The 20,853-nt window shown below is 37.1% G+C and overlaps 3 protein-coding genes across 4 annotated transcripts; 2 read left to right on the forward strand and 1 right to left on the reverse strand.

The window, feature by feature from the left end:
• On the forward strand, positions 4,507–8,687 carry LOC18776150 (sialyltransferase-like protein 2). Of its 2 annotated transcripts, XM_007209090.2 has the most exons (12): positions 4,507–4,767; positions 4,872–4,945; positions 5,245–5,334; positions 5,601–5,678; positions 5,894–5,994; positions 6,079–6,271; positions 6,357–6,447; positions 6,523–6,587; positions 6,717–6,871; positions 6,977–7,058; positions 7,396–7,505; positions 7,952–8,687. In XM_007209090.2, the coding sequence occupies exons 1-12, from the start codon at positions 4,680–4,682 to the stop codon at positions 8,136–8,138; spliced, it is 1,314 nt and encodes a 437-aa protein (XP_007209152.1). In that variant the 5' UTR covers positions 4,507–4,679; the 3' UTR covers positions 8,139–8,687. The 2 variants fall into 2 exon arrangements, with proteins under 2 accessions (XP_007209152.1, XP_020420121.1); XM_020564532.1 differs by lacking the exons at positions 4,507–4,767; positions 4,872–4,945 and having other exon boundaries at positions 5,878–5,994.
• Positions 9,336–11,217, forward strand: LOC18776026. The gene has a single exon (XM_007210893.2). The coding sequence runs from the start codon at positions 9,794–9,796 to the stop codon at positions 10,718–10,720; it is 927 nt and encodes a 308-aa protein (XP_007210955.2). The 5' UTR covers positions 9,336–9,793; the 3' UTR covers positions 10,721–11,217.
• Positions 12,518–15,757, reverse strand: LOC18777763 (long chain base biosynthesis protein 2a). The gene is made up of 11 exons (XM_007209901.2): positions 15,409–15,757; positions 15,231–15,296; positions 14,951–15,039; positions 14,685–14,830; positions 14,486–14,610; positions 14,297–14,390; positions 14,041–14,204; positions 13,747–13,908; positions 13,326–13,619; positions 13,078–13,185; positions 12,518–12,981 (listed from the first exon to the last, which is right to left on the reverse strand). Exons 1-11 carry the CDS (start codon positions 15,532–15,534, stop codon positions 12,892–12,894), a joined length of 1,464 nt encoding a protein of 487 aa, XP_007209963.1. The 5' UTR covers positions 15,535–15,757; the 3' UTR covers positions 12,518–12,891.

A 20,853-nucleotide genomic window follows, 5' to 3' on the forward strand; every position in this document is an offset into this window, starting at 1 on the left:
CCTGCCTTTTTGTGCTGACCCACATGTTGTATTGTTCTTGCCAATCAGTCGGCCACGTCTATTCTACGTGCAATGTTTTGTATATGTCAATAACATATAAAACTGTTGGCGACGTGAGTTAGTTTAGTTGCCGTCTGAATTTGAATTTCTCTTCTCGAAAATTAGGGTTTCAAACAAGAAAATTTGGCAATCATATTGTCAGAATTGTCCAAACTCCAGTCCCGTCTCTTAAAGTTAAAGAGCAAAGGTGTGAACAAACTGTCAGCTCTAGAAGCAACTAATGCATCAAACTTTGGTTCCCTCTCATTATTCTCTTTTATCTTCCACAGGTGTCCATAAAAAAACATGATATATATATATGAGATGAGAAGGTCATACTCATAAATGATAGATCATGGCTTTATATTGGTTATTCAGTAGAGTTTCTTTTTTATCAAATCATAACCAATCAAAGGAAATGGTGGCCTACAAATTTAATTTGTTTGATGCGCAGACCGTTCCACATTTTCCACTTGGCTCAGAGTGTACGTGAATATTGTATCGATTATGTCGAAAATATATATATTGATGACATATCGACAATCCATTTTCTAATAATTTTTGTATCCTTAACATTATTCTATAATCAGTCACACATTATAGTTGGTATCAAATTTCTGTGTTATTTGTTGTTGAATGCGAGCATATGAAATAATCATGAACGGACATGATACATATTCCATGAAGTTCTAGCGAATTTGAATGATGATTAAAAGGGTGCTATATGATTAATTAGCCAAGCAATCAATCATCATTGTCTCCTTGCATTGGGACAAAAGAAACGTTTCCAAAACCATCCAGCTTATAGCAAGCAAAAGCCATGGCACCGTACGAAATCAATTTCTGTAAACTTTTCCACAAGTCTCTCGCATAAAAAGGAGAGACATTTAGCAACCCTAGCTCCGTACAACTATCAAAGCAAAGCCATCATGCATCCAAACAAAACCCACAAAGAGAGATGTTGTATAACGAATTGTGTTATTTTTTTTGGCTCATTTGGATGATCAAACAGTTTTCGATAGGGATGATTTTCGCATGGTGATCCTTAAAAGAGGACTTAAAATATAGACTGCTTCGCCAATGGAGTCTAGCTCAGTGATATAGAGCCTTGGCTCGCATACCAATTATCTCATGTTCAAATCCTCATATGGTACCTTAATAATGCGTGTAAGAACTTAATTAGCTTGATTGCGCGTCCATATTGGCCAGCCGAATTCTATCATCTATATATGTATGGTTGGCTCTTTAAGTTGGCCCTTCCCCTAGCTAGCTGGCTAGCTGCCGTACAATCAATAATCACTTGGAAATCTCTCTCACTCACAACCTCCAAATTCTAATCACACATTAATCATGCAGATCGCAGACCATCATGCCAGCCCATTTGGATGCATGCCAATCGCTTTTTATGACAAGTCGCTTGAAAATTAATGTCACTTTCATTTAATTTCTTTCTCAGGACAACAGACATATGATTATCATTTCATTTATTATAACTTCTCTTCTTTTGGTGAAGCTGCATGCTCTAGCTAGCTTGGCGTCCCAAGCTACAAGTACGAACATCTCATTGTGGAGGTGCCATTTGTCGGATATCCCATTTTCAAGTTATGTGACTTCGAATCGATGGATCATAGAATTTAATTTTAATAGTACTGTGACAATGATATATATATATATATATATCTATAATAACATAAGTTTATATGACTCTACTTATTAATATATGTATTTTACATATGTCCGAAAACTAATCTACGTGTTATGATATGTATAAAAGATGAGTTCGTATTTTATAATGTGTGCGGATTGAGCAATTATGCTGACAATTCTTTCTTAGAGCATGTCTAATGGGATTTATCTGGCTCGGGCTAGGTCCAGATCTGGCCTCAATGAAAAAAAAAAAAAAAAAAACTTTCTAATGTATGTGTTTGGCTCAGTCCAATTCGGCCTAAAGCAAAATAAGAGGCTGGTTTAGCCTCAGTGCTGACCTAGGAAAGAGTAGATCTCATAGTAAGCTTTTGAAAAACAAAAGCGCAAAAATTTCAAATGCAATGGCCTGAGGCATTGCCACGTGGCGCTCCAAGAGCTGATTTTTCAATGCAAAATAATTGGGTTTTGTTTTGTTTTTGTTTTTGTTTTTTTTTCCCAATTTGCAATAGCTAGTTGCTTCCTGGGCTGTTTTACTTTTTATTTTTTATTTTTTATAATTTGCTCCTAACCTCTCACCACCACTAGAACCACAAAAAACTTGAGAGATTAAATTTTGTGAATAATACCATCTTGAGGGGCTATAACATCACCTAGCCCCTTGCCCCCCGCCCTCACATTAGACATACTCTTATGACCCCGACTTTCGTGTTAGTGTCACTTTCCCTTCAACTGGTATTTGACCATACGAAATAGTATAGTACCAGAGAGGGATACCTATATATATATATATATATATATCAACTTGATGCTTGGACAACAAGACAAAACTTAATTAATCCCTATTTTTTTTGAAATCAATATCAATGCTTGGGCTCAAGCTAAGGAGTCATTCGTCTACTAGTATTATTCTTTCATAATGATAAAAAAAAATATCTTAAATTCATTTTCCTCCTTCGTACTAAGATAATAAAAAGATGAATATTTGATTTGTTAAAATTAATTAAAAGAAATGCTAAACGGACCATGTATATTTATCGACCACATTCGCAAAGTGAAACCTACATATGAATTAGGTTATATGGTTCTTTCTTCATTAAATTTTATTAATTAATTAAAATGAGGAAAAAAAAATAAAATTAGAACATGGTGTGTAAGAAATGTAAACAACAATTGACAAGTGCTTCCGGGAAGCATCACAAAAACGACAAGAAACACTTGTTGCTGATGTTTCAGGTTTGCTTGGCACAAACAAAATCTTACAAAGAAAGACTAAACTCAGCCTTCAACTAGATGAGGCATGCATTTACTTCAAAAAAAAAGACCTTCCATACGGCTACAACTCTATTGCTTTCGTTGTCGATTGAAGCCATAAATGATAAGGACGTGAGGTTATTTTTGAGTGTTGTTAAACGAACTCTAAAATTAATTGAAAATTTCTTTAAAATCTAGCAAAGTAAAGACCCAAAATCGAGCAACTAACAAGATACAAGCAAGAGCAAGGAGGATGGCACCAAAATAGTACCATATTTACAAGCTTTTCTCCTTTGCTGAATCGTTGGATTACTTGTTAATGTATGTTGGTACAATCATTGCTATTGGAAATGGGGCCTCTTTGCCTCTAATGACCATCATCTTTGGAGATGTGATTAATTTCCTTAGGAGAAACTAGGAATAATAAAGACGATAATGGTTGTAGGTTAAATATAGTGAGTAGGGTGAACTTATTAAAATATTACATTTGTTTCACAATTCAATTTATCTTTTTTGGTCATTTTATATTAGAATAAATTAGTAATTCAATAAATAGTTTGGTAGTAGAGTGTACTCAGTTAATTTTAAGATTCGTTTGACAACACCCTTATTATTATTTTTTTAAATCAAAGTCATTATTATAAAATCATAATCTATCTCATTAGGGAGGGACCAAAACCAAAACTAGGCACAACGATGGGGAACGGTGCATGCAGGCCCATGGTGGTGGCCAATGGGGCCCTGGCTCCACCCATGGCCCAGCAGGAAGCAAAGCTGCATGGCAAGGCCCCTTGGCCATTGAATGGCTTGTCCCTTTTGTCTATTGGTGAAGAAGAAAGAAGGTGACACTGATTTAATAGGGTGGTGTCCATATCTCTTTGCACCTGAGGAGGCATGGGCAATTGGGGGACAATTGCCCTAGAATTGTACACTAGGGGGCTTGGTTTATAATTTCTTTTTGGCTAAAACTTGGTTTATATTTTGTTCCACGCAATCCTTGTAACTTGTAAGTTGCAACAACAAACTGTTGTGGCACTGTTGTTGCATGATATTTAGGGATGGCAACGGAATAGGTGGGGACCGGAGATGCTATTATCATTTATGTTTTGTCGGGGGATTCGAAACTCATATTAGGATTATTTTTATATTTATAAACTTAAAAGGGAAAACGGGGCAGAGACCGTACCAATTAAGGTGACCCCCGCACAAATAACGGGGATGGGAAGAAAATTGACATTCCTAATGATATTTACCTTCTAAAACGTCCAGTCAATATTATTGATGGCATAATGGCTCAACAAATCCACTTAAGTGATTATGCTGTCTGCAATGTCGGGGTTTTTTTTAATAATAAAAAAGTTTTATTTTATTTTAATTTTCTAATGTTCAATTTCTAAATTATAAAGACAGCTGAAATTTTTGAATTGAGGGGTGGGTGTCCAAATAATACATTTGGGTGACGGCTGTCTGGAATGTTGGGCCTTAAGGGCCCATAGGCTCATTAAGACGAAATCAGGCCAGCCATAATTTGGGTCGAAATTAAGTGGGCTAAAATTGCAATTACGCGGTCTTCTTTATCCAGTTTTTCTGTTACTCGGAACAGTGGGAGGAAGAGGTGAGAGCACAAAGAGCAAGCGAAATGAGTCTCTGAGATCCAGAGCTCGGAGAAGGTAGCAAATCAAACCAATCGTCAATTTTCAAAAGAGAGCTTTTGCTGCCGAAGCTTGAATCTCTTGAAGCCGATGAGGCTTTTGCAGTTGGCGTTCGTAGTATCTCTACTGTTTGGATTGGTCGCCATCCTCATCTACATCACTGGCGTCTCCGATCTCTGTATGCATCTCTCTCTCTCTCTCTCTCTCTCTCTCTCTCTCTCTCTCTCTACGCATGTTGAATATGTATATGTTTATATGTATGATTTGAATTCTGTGATATAGATGAGACGCATCGGCTTACCGAAGAAGATGTGGAAGCACTGCAATCTCTGCAGACCGGTTTCCAAAAATGTGTGGTGAGCCTTCTCCTTTGTTCGATTTTTCGATTTTTTTTTTCTATGAATTGAAATGTCTGCTTTTTTAGTATATATGTATATACACACACATATATAATCATAAGTTTATATGCTTTTGCTGTGGTAGCGGATAGTAAAGTATGTTTAATTGAAGTATTTTCTGTGTGAGAAATGTTGGCATTTTGTGCCTGTTATATTCATCTAGAATTTATACGTCTTGGTACTTGTTATACCGAATGTTGTGACTGGTGGTCTAACATTGCTTATTTACGTACCTGCTTCATATGATTATGATGCAGGCTGCAAATGGATTAGGTTTGCAAGCTTCGATTGGTAAAGATTACTGTCAAGTCACGATGCAATTTCCCGGTGATACCATTCCTAAATGGGTGAAATTTTTCTCCATTGAAATGTTCCAAATTTACAAATGAGATTTTATAAACAACTGCGTTTATGAGTTGGGATAAGATAACCATAATCTTTAAAATAAAAAGAAACATTGTTAAATCCCTTTTTGTATTGATTCATTCCTCTTCAAGCAATACTCTACAGAAGTTGCAATGTCTTGGCATCTCTTTCGGCGATTTTGCAGTTGTCGACTAATATAAGTTGCTTCTTTAGGCTTATGTATTGTCTGAATTTTATGTGTAAACAGAAAGATGCCAAAACCGGTGAGCTTGAAGGCTTATCGTATGAGTTTAATCTTTGTGAAGCTGTTGCTACATGGGAACAGGTGAGTATTCTATCATGTCTCCTAACGTATGTATCATTCATAGCAATGCGCACGACTTAGGAACTGAGATCTGTCATTTCTTTGTCATCAAATGAAACTTGCAAGTGTGCATGTTGAAATCAATTCTTCCTTTTTCTTAGTACCTTTTTAATGTCAAGTTTGATTTTGTTTTATGCTTTACAATTGATTTGTTATTCAGTGAGTTGATTGCTCAGGTGCGGAATAGTACCACAATACTGACCAGGGAGTTCATTGATTCCTTACCAAATGGATGGGAGAATTATGCGTGGCATAGGATTAATAAAGGAGATCGTCTGTGAGTACTGCTCAAGATACAAATTTTTGAGTGGACAATTATTGGATGAATATGTAGTTGATTTAGCGTATTTCTGTATTGCAGCAACCGCTGTAAGAATAAAACATTATGTGTGGAAAAACTTTCACTGGTGCTCCCGGAAACACCACCATATGTTCCACAGATGTTTGGCCGATGTGCTGTAATTGGAAACTCGGGAGATCTTTTGAAAACAAGGTTTGGGAAGGAGATTGATGGGTATGATGCTGTTATTAGAGAAAATGGTGCACCAATTCAGGTCAAGCTGATTCTATATTAAGAGTAAGAAACAATGATGGTTACTTGACTTTGAGAAATCTTCTTACCTTTTTGTTCTACTACAGAACTATACCGATCATGTGGGGAAGAAAAGCACATTTCGGCTTCTTAACAGGGGATCTGCTAAAGCTCTTGATAAAGTTGTGGAGTTAGATGGTACGAGAACTGGTCCACTTACTTTATAAATATTGCATATTACTAGAAGTAACACTAAATATACAAATCTTGCAGAGTCAAGGAAGGAAGTCTTGATCATCAAAACAACAATTCATGATGCTATGAACCAGATGATTCGGGTTTGTACATTGTTTTTTAATAACTTGTCTTGACTTAACACTCCACCAAGTTCTTGTTGCTGCGTATCCATTTAACTGCAAACAGTAATGTTGTTTTGTTTTTACAACTTTTGGTTTTGCCTTGCGCAGGAACTTCCAATAAAAAATCATGTATATCTCCTGCTAGGTGCTTCCTTTGGTTCTGCCGCAAAAGGAACTGGGCTCAAGGCTCTTGAATTTGCGCTCTCTATATGTGACTCGGTAGATATGTATGGTTTCACTGTAGATCCTGGATATAAAGAATGGTAAAAATAATTTCCTTCTGCCCCTGCTGCCAATTTCTCCTACAAAATATTTCCTCGCTATGTTAAAATGTTTATCTGATTGAGGATCTTGAAACATCCTTTCAGGACTAGATATTTCTCAGAATCTCGACAAGGTCATACTCCTCTACATGGTAGGGCATACTACCAGATGATGGAGTGTTTGGGTGTAAGTGTTTAATGCTCTCTTTTTGTCTGTAATCTGGATATATAAGCTGTATTAGTAATTGTATCTTGAAGGTGGTATGGGGGAAGAAACCCTCCTTCTATGGATTCCAGATGGTAAATTTTTTTAGTTAAGTCAACAAACCTTGTCTCTTTCAAATATGTGTTTTTTCCCTTTCAATAAATTGAAATTATTCAAAAAAGTTTTAAGAATCCAGAACTTTAGTGTCCTTTGTTTGTCTATTTGAAAATAGTACTGTGGTGAGAAGAATGGTTAACCTATACTTGATCATTTTAAATTTTTCTTCTTGTTATTGATAAGTTTTATTTCTCTTGTTAAGCTTATCAAAATTCATTCGCCTATTCGAGCTGATCCAAACCGTGTTGTGCAATGGGTACCGGACCGTAGTGCAGTTACTGCCGCTAGAATTGCATCAGAGAAATTGTTGAGGTAAACTTACAAAATTTATTTACTTTTTGTAGCTCCATTGAGCAATACAGTCAGCAACCACAAAATTAGATTCTCTCTTTAAAAGAAGCAGTAGCTATTATCAGTGACCTGGAGATCAACCAACATTGAGTCATACATCTCTATAAATCTCATATATCGTTCTTATAGTTAGGAACTTCTGACACAGCCCAACAATCCCATCCCATGAAAGAACTTAATAATTGGGGTAAGAGAAGAGGGTTGACAGTGATGGTACTTATCAAATCCTAGCTCTGCTCCATGTCTGGCTATTTATATAGGAAACCTCTAGTCTACACCTGATGCTCAATCTTTCCTGTACAATTCTGATTCAGTTCTGCATTGTATTGTGAGGGTTTTCAATCTTACATATTGCATTATATTGTTCCACTTCAAAGTGGTAATTACGCGTTTGTTCATTTCTATAGGAGGATTGGAGCAGGGTATGCACACCCACTGCGTATGTGTTCAATTATAACGAAGCAAGTCAAAATAAAGCTTACATCTTTTCTAAGTCTTAGAAAGGCTGCTATTGACCATCAGAAATATGTGAAAAGTGCAACCATGTATCCTCTGGAGCATAGTCCGCGGCATGGTATGCTTTGCACTGTGTGAACCACTTAAAGTTGAGGTTACTGGACCATTCCTTACACCGAAGCAACTAAGCGAATATGTACCTGAATCTTTTGGTCCATTAGTGTCACCCTTCAGCTAAGGATGTATAAAGGAGAAGCTGCTCAAAATTGATCAGGAAGATCAGCAGCTGGCCTGCTCAATGTAGAGTTTTGAAAGCGTTGTAAGTTTCTCGTGGCCCTGCATTCATCGTAACTTTGATTTTCCATAGCCGAAAGGAAAATATTAGCAGTGTCTGACAAGAATTCATCACATGAGGTTTTACAAATGATTCTTTGGACACAAGGACAGGTCTATTATTTTATAAATCTCTTGTACCTGAATTCTGATCCAATAGTCTGACCAAAAAAATTAAATTCTGATCCAATTGGCTTCTTACCATGATTTAAAGTGCTTGTATGAATGGGGAAAATGCATTTCAAATCTGTAACATTTATCATCAGCATCAACTTATTTCTTGGACATGATGGAGCATTCAAGCCAGGCTTTCATTGGGAAAGTAGCTGCAAGTGCAGGGCCTATTCTCTCTCATTTCCTCTTTCAATTTTTTTTCAAATTTTTGTGCCTCCTTAATTGCTCCTTTATTATTATTTTTATTTTCGCTATTGTTTTAATCAATTATTTACTTTCGATTAAAATAACAAAAAATAAAAACTTCATCAAATAGATCCAAAACTATTGTACGTTTTTTTGGTGGAAAAAACTGTTGTACGTCAGCACCTATCATGATGGATAGAAACAAACAAATTGACTTTCCGGGACTGTCAAGGAACATCCTAGATGGCTTGTGAAGCTTCATGATTTGATGAATCATTTACGAACTTTTTTTTATTTTCTTGAATTATATAACAAAAAATTGGAAAAATGTGGCACTCTTCACAGAAGAGACATATCTTTGCATTGAGAATTGAATGGGGCAGGTGCGCCTCTGCCTTTCATTGGAATTGGGGGGGGACCAACAGAACTTTACCATTCAGAATTGGAATCCGAGAGTGGATAGATAACCTAAAAAGCTAAAAACATGCAAGTAAAAACATGCAAGTGATGAGTGAATGATGTAGAGGGCTAAATCTAAATCTCCATATTGGCAAAAAAAGGAGCAGAGCACAAATCCATCCATGCACCATTTATAGATTTTGATCTTCTTTTTTGGGTCAAAATTTATAAATATTGATTTGATAGAGAGTAAAGATATCTAGTGGTCAATGGGGACATTCCCATCTGATGATAACGTGGAGAGAGAGCCACGTGTCAGCCCCCTTTAGACCACAACACACCCACACCCACACACACTCTCTCTTTGTCTCTCCAAACCCCCAAAATCCAAAGTCATTCACTCACTGAAACCCTTTCTTCTCTTCTCTCTTCCCTCTTTCCTCTATCTCTCTCGTCAATCACTTCATTTACTGTCTCTCTCTCTCTCTAGAAAGCGACCAAAAGGACACTCTTGTAGGCATTGCTACAGTTGGCACAAGCGCTACATCCAAAAGGCCAAAGAGCGCTTTTGCTTCTTCCCCCGTTTTCACTTAACAAACACAGAGAAGGGTTGAGTCTCTTTTAAGAGAAACTCAATCCAGGCAACAGTAGGCTCTCTCTCTCAAAAAATTAGAGTAAATAAAAAGATAAAATCGGATTCGATGGCGGAGATACCACCACCGATGGGTCAGATCAACGGCGGACAACTCATGTTGGGTTCATCCGAGACCGTGGGATCGAAGCGACAGCGAAGGCCCAGCGTCCGATTGGGCGACATCGGAGGAGACCAGCCGTACGATTCGCACGTGCGACGCACCACCAAGCAATGGAAGCTCCCACTTGATCACCGGAAAGACTCCAATAAGTCCTCAAAGACTCGACCTTTAACGAATTTGAGCGCTGGTGCCGACTTCCAAGAAACCCTAGACGGCGAAGATAGAGAGGGAAATCTCGATAGTGTTGCCATTGGTAGCTGGAAGGTCAAGGACACCAAGAAAAGAGCTTCGAACACGAAAAGGGTCAGATCCAATTGGGTCTCTTCCAAGATTGATGAAGGTGGTGATGCTGCTGCTGCTGAAGGGGATGATAAATTTAGCGGAGGTGAGGATGTTGAAGATGGGTATCGGGTTTTTGATGTCGAAAACTCGGAGTCTCCTTTGAAAGACCAGAGCCCAATTCATTCTTCCGACAATTTGGGTGTGGATGGGCATTTGAATGAAAGGGATGTGCTTTACCATGGAAGTAGGAGACCCATGAGGACTAGGGTTTCAGAGGGTAGGGACCACCATGATGGTGTTGAGCTATCTGGGCCGTCGGATAATGATGCAAGGGATTGGAATTGTAGAGGGACTAGTGGGGATAGAAATGGGAATGAAGGCAGAGGGACGTGTGGGGAAGATGGTGTTAGGGTTTGGCTCAATGGGCTAGGATTAGGTCGTTATGCCCCGATGTTTGAAATTCATGAGGTGGATGATGAGGTATTGCCCATGTTAACTTTGGAGGACCTCAAAGATATGGGCATAAATGCAGTTGGTACCAGAAGGAAAATGTATTGTGCAATTCAGAAGCTTGGAAAGGGGTTTTCTTGACTTTTGTTTTTGTGACTGTTGGTGATTGAAAGACCAAAATGAAGAAGAAAAAAAATCCTCAGCCATGGCAATGTAAGATACATGCCTGAAAGTAAAACTGGTTTGAGCTTTTGGTTATATTTTGCTCTCAAATCTCAACTCAGTGGTATTTTTGGATGAGTAGGTTTTGTTTCATTGCACTATTTACCTTTTCTTTAATTGAGTGCAAATCCATATTTTCTTTTTTATAACAATGCTGGACTAGTTGTAGTTTTTCATTGATCATAGGGAGACCATGATGAGGAACTATCTTTTCTTATCTGGTTGTAGCCTTTAGGACAGAATGGGCAAGGGAAAAGCCTAGAATTGGTTGGAGGAAGGACCAATTGTAGTCTTTTCCTTTCCAGTCTTCATTCTTTCCACCCAGGCATGCAGAATAATTTTGAGCCGATATCTAATGTATATAATGATTTCCCAGAGTTAAAGATGTCTTTCGTTGAATTTAAGCTATTTATCTATTACGTCTCTGGTTGTTTTGATATCAATAATGTTGTATACAGAAAATTAGTGTATCCTATTTTCATTCTGCAAAGCATTCAGTACACTTGCTGCTGTGTTTTTGCAGTAATCGTCTGTGGCTTTTATTTGAAGCCAAATTTGGCTAGGGGATAAACTGATCAATGTATAGAGGTATTTTCTGCGAGTTCTAATTGTAAACCTATTTGGTAGGTTAATGGCAGAGTGGAGATAGACAAGGAGGTGAATTTTGGATGGAAGTCCAACTTGGTTTGTTGTTGTTAGACCTGAAAGTTGAGATCAGATGTAAAGAGTTTGCATAGTTCTCTTAGGGCATTTAACTGTAGATTGGATGTCACTCAAGGGATTTTCTCCCGATACATCCTTCACGTGACTGGGATCGGGATGTAGAGTCTAAGGGTTCAGGCATTGTTGTTAGAATGTCCTTCATTAAGGAGGGTTGAAGGGTTATTGCTGAGATGTTGGCAGGGAAAGTCTGCATTCTAGTTAGGGCAGGGTTTGAATGTGATGAATGAGAGTTGGCCTAACAAAGGGGTTGGAGTTTGGCAGTGACATTAGCTGTGCGCCTCTTTCAAGAGAAAAGGTATAAATTCACTTGTGAGAGATGATGTCTAATATTGGGAGTTGTGATACAGTCCTTCTTGCATTTGAATTATGATCTTCAGTATTTATGGCGACAAATTGGTAAGAGTGGCAGCGTTGATACAGATCTCAACTATCTATATTAGAATGATTTTAAATTAAACAAAATCCAATGTTAAGGTGATTTCCATATGATGATGCTGTTGTGCAGTAGAGTTATATAGCATTCACTAGTTGCATTTAGTTGCTCAACAATTTTCAGGAAGCAAATGCGAGTTTTATAGGGCAAGGCCAATATGTAGATATATAGCTTCATTATTCTGGCATTTCCCGAGATATATATATATATCCACAATGATCAAGTCCTTGTGTGCCACAATCCGGGAAGTTCCATAATGAATGGACTTATGAGTTCTAGGGCCATTTCCAGCTCAATTCTGCTATCAGTTTGTGTTCCTTCTAGGGAAAATTATCGCCATTTGTATTTGATGTATCATTATCTGAAGCAGCATAATGTAAAGAATTTGCTTGTATAATTGCATTGCGTGTTTCAGGGTTTGGTTAGACCTTGTGAATTTTCATTACTGTGATTTTGAAACATGCAAGAATTCTAAGTTTGAAACATAGCTGATAACATATTTTGAATGAATGAGAGCTCACAGAGCAAAATACAATAAGACCCTCCAAAAGATTCACAGATACGAAACAGATTTAAGCGACAATGCATTGGTCGATGGCAATTATAAAATGAGGATCAGATTAGAATGGATTTTGTCCCTTAACTGCCGCCTTCGGAAAATATACAAGAAAGTTGAGTTTGAAACATAACTGATAACATATTTAACCAATGCGAGCTGCATCTGTATGTCTGACTCGTCAAAATGTCATCGAGGATCACACAGTGAAATACAACAAGACCCTCCAAAAGGTCGCAGACACGAAACAGATTTAAAGATAATTGAATGCTTCATGTTTTCCAGCGAAAGCCTCAGAATGTCTGGGGCACATTTTGATCATTGGATCACCTGCTTTGCCTTACAAATTTACAATTTTGAAGCCCTGAAGTCGACTCTTTATTCCAATTTGATGGCGTTTGTCTCCTGCTTACTGGGCTCAGCAGGGAAGTATTTTATACCCACCAAATCACCGACTCGACTGATAACCTGCCAAATTGCAAACCAAATTATATCACCATAGTTTTGTAAAGAGTCCCAGGTCCTCCAAAAGGCATCACATTCTTAAGTTGAATTGAAACATACCTCCAAGGCTCTGAGAAGATCTTCCTTGGTGTGTGAGGCAGATATACAAATACGTGCTCTGGCCAAAAGTAGAGGAGTAGCCGGGAATGCAACTGTCACAACAGCAACCTGTACCAACATGATGTATTATCTAACTTGGTCTAAAAGCCAAAACACTAATAGAAACGAAGAAATGCACTAGAATGGCTTTCATGAATCAAAGATAAGAATATGAGGGTGGTTGGCATGTGAATTAACAATAAACTCACATTTTGCTTCAGACATTCCCTAGAAAAAGCAGGAATTTTTGCTGGATTGTAGAGCATTATGGGCATTACAGGGGAATCATTGTCTCCGAGAACCTCAAAGCCCATCTTCTGCAGCTCTGACCTGAAGAAGTTGCTGTTTTCACGAATCCGTGCAAGTTTCTGAGCCCCTCGACTGGTACCATCCTCTCCAAGAATGACCTTAATAGCAGATATGATTTGTTGAGCAGCTGGAGGTGATACTGAAGTTGCGTATAGATGAGCTGGGCAAGTGTATTTAAGATATTGTATAACCTCCTGAAAGTGAAAATGATACATGAGAGGGAGATAATAAGGCGGAAATTTGGTTAACTTCTACTGATATTCTTAATCAATTTCAATCATAAGGCTTCTTGATATGATCAGAATCAATGGAAGTACCAACCTTGGATCCAGCTATATAACCACCACATGATCCAAATGATTTTGTAAAAGTTCCCATCATTATATCTACATCCGCCGTGTCAACCCCTAATAATTCACAGACACCTCTTCCCGTTTTTCCAACTGCTCCAATGCTGTGAGCCTCATCCAGGTAAACATATGCCTACAACAAGTAAAAAGCAACAAGTAGAAAACAACAACAAACGGTGATACTTAGTTAATCTGTTTTGAAAGACTAGAGTGAAATCATTTCTAGCAAGTACATGATCATTTAGCAGTGTAACAAATGTATTACCTTATATTTCTTACATATTGCAACAATCTCTGGAAGCTGGCAGAGTTCTCCTTCCATACTGTATATCCCCTCGACAATGATAATTATCTTCTTCCATGGTCTATGTGTCCTAGGTTGTCCCTCAGAAATTTGCTCTCTCAAAACTTTCTCCAAGTGCGAAGGAGCTGAAAGAAAGATGGAAAATGGATTTGTATGAACAAAGAGAGCTTTTCAGGGAATAATCATGCTCGAAATATGAGAGCCATATAAAACTTACTATTGTGTTGGAAAACTCGAACTGTAGCTCCTGAGCCTCGGGCACCATTCACAATTGAGTTGTGGTTCAATGAATCGCTAATTATCAGCCCTCCCTGCAGATAAAATGCAATTACCAAAAAGAGTTCATATATGAACTTGAGACGTCTATAAGAGTATTCTAAGCTAGTAAATGACTTCATGTAGATACCTTCCCAATGAGGACAGGTAGGATGGCAGAGTTTGTCACATAGCCCATGCCAGTTACCATAGCATCTGGTTTTCCAACAAAGTTTGCAACACACTCTTCCAGTTCTTTGTGCAATGTTGTAGTTCCTGGTGGAACAATTGATTTAGTTCATACCCAGATACACATAGCCAGAAACATATTTTAAAAGAACAATCATTACCCCCATCGACACGACTGCTACAAGTACTTGGGGAAAACTTCTTCAATGACTCGATGGCACGAGGTGTGCAGTATTCATCAGATGCAGCAAAGCCTAAATAATTATATGATCCCAAGTTGAGGCACCTACTTATCTTCGTTGTTCGTCTGCATCAAATACAATCACACACATTAACCCACCACCAAAAAAACAAAACGAAAAGTGAAAGAAAATGGTTTACAAATTAGAAAGCTATGAACTGTGTGTTTTCATAACAAAGTACTCACTTTAGGGTCTTATTGTTGTCATTAGAATAACGCTCAACAACATCAAACCAAGCATCAGGAGCACTTGATATTGGTCGTCCAAAACAATCCTATAGAGATTTATCAACCACAACATTTTAGCTTCTCAATCTCTTACAAGACACTTGCAACACAGATATGCATATACGAATATATATGGAAAGCAAGGATTTTGTAAAAAGAAACAGAAATATTATAAAAATCTCAAATTACATCAATTACACAACAAATAATTGAATTTTGTAGATTGTATTTGTAATACCTGAATTCGATTATACAAACGACGAATGTAGAAATCCTCAAGCCCTAAACAGATCGGCGCGTAACCCTACAACAATCAAAATTACATTTTTAAAATAAAACAAACAAAGCTAATCCGTACAAAGATAGAGAAAGGAAATGAGAGAAACGCATAAAGAGCAGAGAGAGAAATGGGGGACCTGGAGATCGCCAGACTGCCACCAATCAATGATTTTTCTGAAGAAGTCTCGCAATTGGCCGAAGGCAAAGAGCAAGCCGTAGCTGAAGTAGGTGCTCAACGCGGTCAAATACGGAATGGTTATCATCTTCGACCTCTGAAACCCCCGAAGCTCAGCTGAAAGCTGGAGCTCGCCAACAATGGCTGCCTTATCTGGAATGGGTTGAATTGGATCCCAACCCACCTCTTTCCAGTGCTTTTATTTTCTGGGTTTTCGGTTTGAATGCTGACTTTTGACTTCCGTTATTGTTTCATTTCAGGAATTCAAGTTCATATTGGAATTTTTTTCATCGTTGGCATTGTGGAATTTGCCTGGCTATAATCACAGTGAGCCTAATAGCATCCAAAAGTGGGCTAGGATGAGAGGAAAGAGAGAGGCCCAAATGTACAGCCCAATATGTCAAATTTATTTTTGGACAAGTGGCTGGTGAAGAAAATCTGATAGGCTGCTGCTGTTTGTTTTGTGAGAAAGTTCTGATAAGTTGAGGGAAAAAGAAGAAAACAAGTATTTATCTCTGCACTCGAGGTTCGGAGTTCAATTCTCTACCTTTAAATATCGTTTATATTAAGAAAAGTAATGATAAATAAAAAGAATGCATAACCAATGTCATATATGTGCTGCCATCTGTTTGGATGATATGTGTTGTATAATGTATGTTTTGTTAGCTCTCACACATAGAAGGTGTGCAAAGTCTATCATTTCATGAAGAAAATACATGTAACCCTTTTAGAATTGAATTATTAAAAAAAGATGAGGCCCTCCCTTTGAAGTGGGACTGGGGTAGTTGCACTTTCTATCATGACGGAGAGCCAGCCGTGAGTTGAACTCTTGTTGTGGATGCGACGCATAAGTACTATCTGTGCACGTAATCGAATTTGAATTTTGAATGTATTAAGTAACACCAATGATCTTGCTTAAAGCAGCTGAGCATATAATAAAAGATTTGGTCACATTTTTACTATTACTGACCTAAAAAGAAGATTAATGTTCTACTGTCATATCAAACATATATTATATACATGTATATAAATATTCTGAACAGCTGCACATTGGAATGACATGCAGATAGAAATGTACCTCTACACTGTTAACCCAAACCACATGAGCAGAGCTTAATTGCATACACATGGAAGAGATGAAGGTCTAGCATGAAAGGTAAGAGCCAGTCAGACTAGCCTAAAGACAACTTGCCTAGCTAGAAACCCAGAAACCATACAGCTCCAAGCTTGAACATATCTTTAATTATATCGAACTTAAATGATCAGCATTTCTTTGATTAGGCAAGTCATCCTTGGCTACCAAACATGGCTCTTTACCTTCATACCAGACTTCTCTTCCTCTGAATTACTTCTGTTTTTGCCTATGTGATCTCCAATGTTACCAAACCTCTATTTATAGCCATTTTGAAAAGTGAACACTAGATTATCAAATTGTCACCTGTTGTAGTTCCCAGGATATGGAATATATTCCCTCCAATTAGAGAGCGCCAAATTGTATCCATTTGATCTTCATGGGCTGCAATTAGAGCTGGTTTTGAGGTGCTGGCTCTGCATGGATAAGTACTGAGTTTCAAGATTGATGAGTCAAAAGGTGCAAAAGCTCTTCAAATTAGAATATATTGAAGCAACTTGCACTTAATCTCTTCAGCACTGTTCAATTGACCTTTCACTTTCAGTAATATCAAAAGACAACTTATTAATAAGCCCTTTAATTTTTTTTTTATCAAAAGATCCAAATTCCATAATGTCGAATTGATACGAGCGATATTAAAGGAAGGAGGGTGAAATTGAATACACGTTGTTTGAGTCATATCTCTTTGATCATATGTAGCCATCCATCCAACCCAATGTATTTCCAATTTCCCCATTGACATTCTCATGACTGCAAAAGAAAATGCTATGAAAAGGAAATTGTTTTGACCTTGATTGAGCAATCAAAACATCTTTCATCCCAAATGATCTTAGAATATATAAAAGATGGGATTTTTAGGGTTTGACCATATGAGAGGTGACACACCTCCTTGTATGATCCATCTCATTTATTCCAAAGGTCACTTGCTATTGTCAAGATAGCAAGATCAACCAACATGCCATATATTCCCACCCAAAAAGGGAGGAAAATAATGTCAATTCTTTCCAATTTAATCACCCAAAACCTTTGGTTTTTGTTCTGTTTGACTTTGAAAAAATGCATGTTCTTTCTTGCATCATGTTTGTTTGCATTTCAATTGCTGGATCCTAAGCAGATGGCATTTCTGATTTCTGTGCATGATTCCAAGCTTGTTGCTTAAAAAAGCTGAGTAGCCCGACAACAAGAAGTCCCATCAAACTCACTTGCATTCAACTTTATTTGGTTTTTGTTCTTCTTCTCCCTTCTATAGGCATTAACAAGAATACTTGTGTACGTGGAATTGTGGATGTGTCTTGGCTTGATTTGATTCTTGTTAGCACACCCATTTTCTGTTTCCAGATAATATCTAATCTATTAGGCCACTGTTTCCTTCTTTGGAAGGACCATTCATACTTTATGCAAATTACAATTTAATACATATATAAAAAATTAATTTCTATATGTATGTCAAATTGTGATTGACAGAAAAGTATAAGCTTTTATTTTCAGCTCATACTTTCAGGAAATAAGACAAGTATTTTTCTATTAAATAACATTGTTTAGGCCAAGGGGGTCTAGCTTAATGAAAATCCCCCATAACATCATAGTTGTGTTGGTGTGTGAGAAATTCTCATTTCTCGTAGTTTAGATTATCGTTTTGTACTAAAGAAAAATATTTTTGAGAGACATAAATGATAATAATAATATTAAGTAAGTGAAAAAGAAAATAAAAGGCCTTGACGGCAAGCGACCCTGGTCAAAAATTGGCTTCAACTTCAACTTGCATTACTGGTGCTTAAATTGAAATCCAACCTCACAATGATATTTATCGGGGGTCAAGGTTGGCTGGTTGCCTCATAATGGGCATTGGATTTGTCCTGTGCATTTGTCTTCATTGCTTTTCATATTATACCTAGGCCTACCAAATCCATCACTGTATTTCTGTGAGAACGATATTTTTTTTGTTTCGGTGCACCGTCATGTGGAATGGGGGAAATTATTTTTCTTATCGATTGGGTGAGGAATTTGAATTTTTAGAAAATATTAGAAAGAGAAGTACCACTACTTATCAAAAGTCATTTTTCTGAGTGTGTAACTATTTAATAATTAATAGGTTTTTTAATATAAAAAAAATTTCGAGCCTAAATGTTTTCGAAAAGGCAGACTCAAATTTTTTTTAGTGGAAGTGCAATTTTGAAAGACTAAAAGCTTTATTTTAAAAAAATGACAACTAAATATCCTTATAATTTAAACAATGTCAATGTCATTCATAAGTTATAGAAAGAAATAACACTATAAATAACCTACAATTGTTGTTTTAATCCTTGTTAAAAAAAATATACATAAAAAAAGCTTGTTAAAAGCCCTAGAAGTTAAAACCTTTTATCATTTATTAAGTAGGCCCTAGAATGTTTGTTAAAGCCCACGAAACATAGTCCAGCTCTCCTTTCTTTTATTTTTTTCAATGTATGGTCTAAAACAACGTTGTTTTAGCCGGGATGTTTTAAAAAAAAAATTAGGCATTGCGCAATATCGCAACAAAACTTGGTTTAGGCAATTCGTCAAATACTTGGAGTGCACCACCAAAAGAGCAATATGTAACGCCTACAAAGACTTTCTTGGCAAGAAAAAATGCATATGTACCTCCTTACACCTTAATAGGTCCGCCAATAAGTAACACTAATTATATAAAGGAGTTTAATGAAAATAAAAAAATACACTTTAAATTTCCCAATATTGCTTTTGTTCTCTTTATTTATCTTTTTACTTTACAACAAGTTGATATGTAATTCCTCTACCACATATATTCGAACATGTCAATCATGATAAGTAAAGTCCACGCAACACTTATCAATGTCTAAATTACACATGAATCATGAGTCTCTGTATTTAGTTGCCGTATATTTATTCATATCTAAGTGTATGAATAAGAAACTCTTAAATAATAACAGTGTTCCTCTTAAATTTCCATGCACTTGGCTAAACAAAATATATATTAGCTTTATGGTGGTCGGTGGTAGACTCAGTTCGGCGAGTAGCAATTAATCAAGGTGCACGCAAGCTGACTCGAACACTTCATAATACTTATAAAATATATATATATTAGTTTCTTTTGCTTTTCTTTTTATTGGGTCAACTGATAAAATATATCTGAGCTAAACGTAGAGAAATTGACTGGCTGCCATCCATGCATTCTTTTATGGCCATGCTATAAAAATAAAATAAAAAAAGTTTCTAGAATTCTTCTCTCTTTTTCTTTTTCTTTTTTTGCTTAAAGCATCTAGAATTATTGACCGAGTCACCGTTGTGTGAATGCGATTGGACCGCGCTACTCATGCATATGGTTGCATGAAAAACCAATTTATTTCCATTAATAAATAAATAAAAAAAACCAAAGAAATAAAAAAAGGCAGAGAAGTATAAAAGTATCTTTCTATAGTTTTAGAGGACGCGGTCCTTTCACGCTCAAAAGCAATCAAACCCACGTACATGCCCACACTAGCCCGGCGAAAAGTCACATACTTAATGTCAAAGCAATCCCTCAAAATCTTTGGTCACCAACCAATCCCGTCAGTCAAGACCCTCGTTGACTTTGATTCGTATACAAATCCAACGGTCGAGAGGTGGTTGTGACGGTGACGGTGGCGGTGAGGGATCGCTGCGAGGTTAAGGCTGAGTCCGCAGAAAGACCAGGAGACTTGGGAACTTTCGCTGTCATACCTGTCACTTGAGAGAGTCATAATAATTAAAAAGGAAAACTGGGTCCCACTTACGGTCACCGGAGGGAGCGGGACCCGCGTTTTGGCTCAAGTCCCGATTAATAAAATCTTATTTTTCGGTCCAACCTGTAACTCTAAATTGTCCCTTGTCCACGTGGTTTTGATCTACGTGTGTTACACGGGGTGGTGAAGCAAACGGCGGGTTTCGTCGGCCTTCCCTCCACGTTTCTACTTTAGTGCGCTACTCAAGTGAACGAATAAATATGGTGGGGTTGGTTCTAATTGTTATCTTTATTTTTTGTTACTTTTCTAATTTGTCCCTGAACAAAAAGTTGTATTTTTATCTATAATTTTGTTGTTCCCGAAGTTATGAATAAGTTTTTCTCACACACCCACAATTAAGATATCAGGAAAAAAAATTGTAATTCTCCATCTATAAAAGAAAGTCTCAATAAAAAAGTAAGCGGAGATATACAATTTTTTTTCTATCTATAAAAAAAAGTCTCAATAAAAAAATAAGCGAAAATATGTGAAGAGAATTGAAGAGAAGATCTAGAAAGAATTTTATCAGTTGTAG

The sequence above is a fragment of the Prunus persica genome, chromosome G5 (genome assembly GCF_000346465.2).
Source record: "Prunus persica cultivar Lovell chromosome G5, Prunus_persica_NCBIv2, whole genome shotgun sequence".
In the NCBI taxonomy this organism is placed as follows: Eukaryota; Viridiplantae; Streptophyta; class Magnoliopsida; order Rosales; family Rosaceae; genus Prunus; species Prunus persica.

Coding starts and splice junctions, on each gene's coding strand:
- LOC18777763 (XM_007209901.2), bottom strand. CDS start 15,534: ATGATAACCATTCCGTATTTGACCGCGTTGAGCACCTACTTCAGCTAC. Junction 15,297..15,408: donor GGCAGTCTGGCGATCTCCAG/GTCCCCCATTTC, acceptor TGATTGTTGTAG/GGTTACGCGCCGATCTGTTT. Junction 15,040..15,230: donor GTTTGTATAATCGAATTCAG/GTATTACAAATA, acceptor AAATCTCTATAG/GATTGTTTTGGACGACCAAT.
- LOC18776026 (XM_007210893.2), top strand. CDS start 9,794: ATGGCGGAGATACCACCACCGATGGGTCAGATCAACGGCGGACAACTC.
- LOC18776150 (XM_007209090.2), top strand. CDS start 4,680: ATGAGGCTTTTGCAGTTGGCGTTCGTAGTATCTCTACTGTTTGGATTG. Junction 5,335..5,600: donor GTGATACCATTCCTAAATGG/GTGAAATTTTTC, acceptor ATGTGTAAACAG/AAAGATGCCAAAACCGGTGA. Junction 5,679..5,893: donor CTGTTGCTACATGGGAACAG/GTGAGTATTCTA, acceptor TTGATTGCTCAG/GTGCGGAATAGTACCACAAT.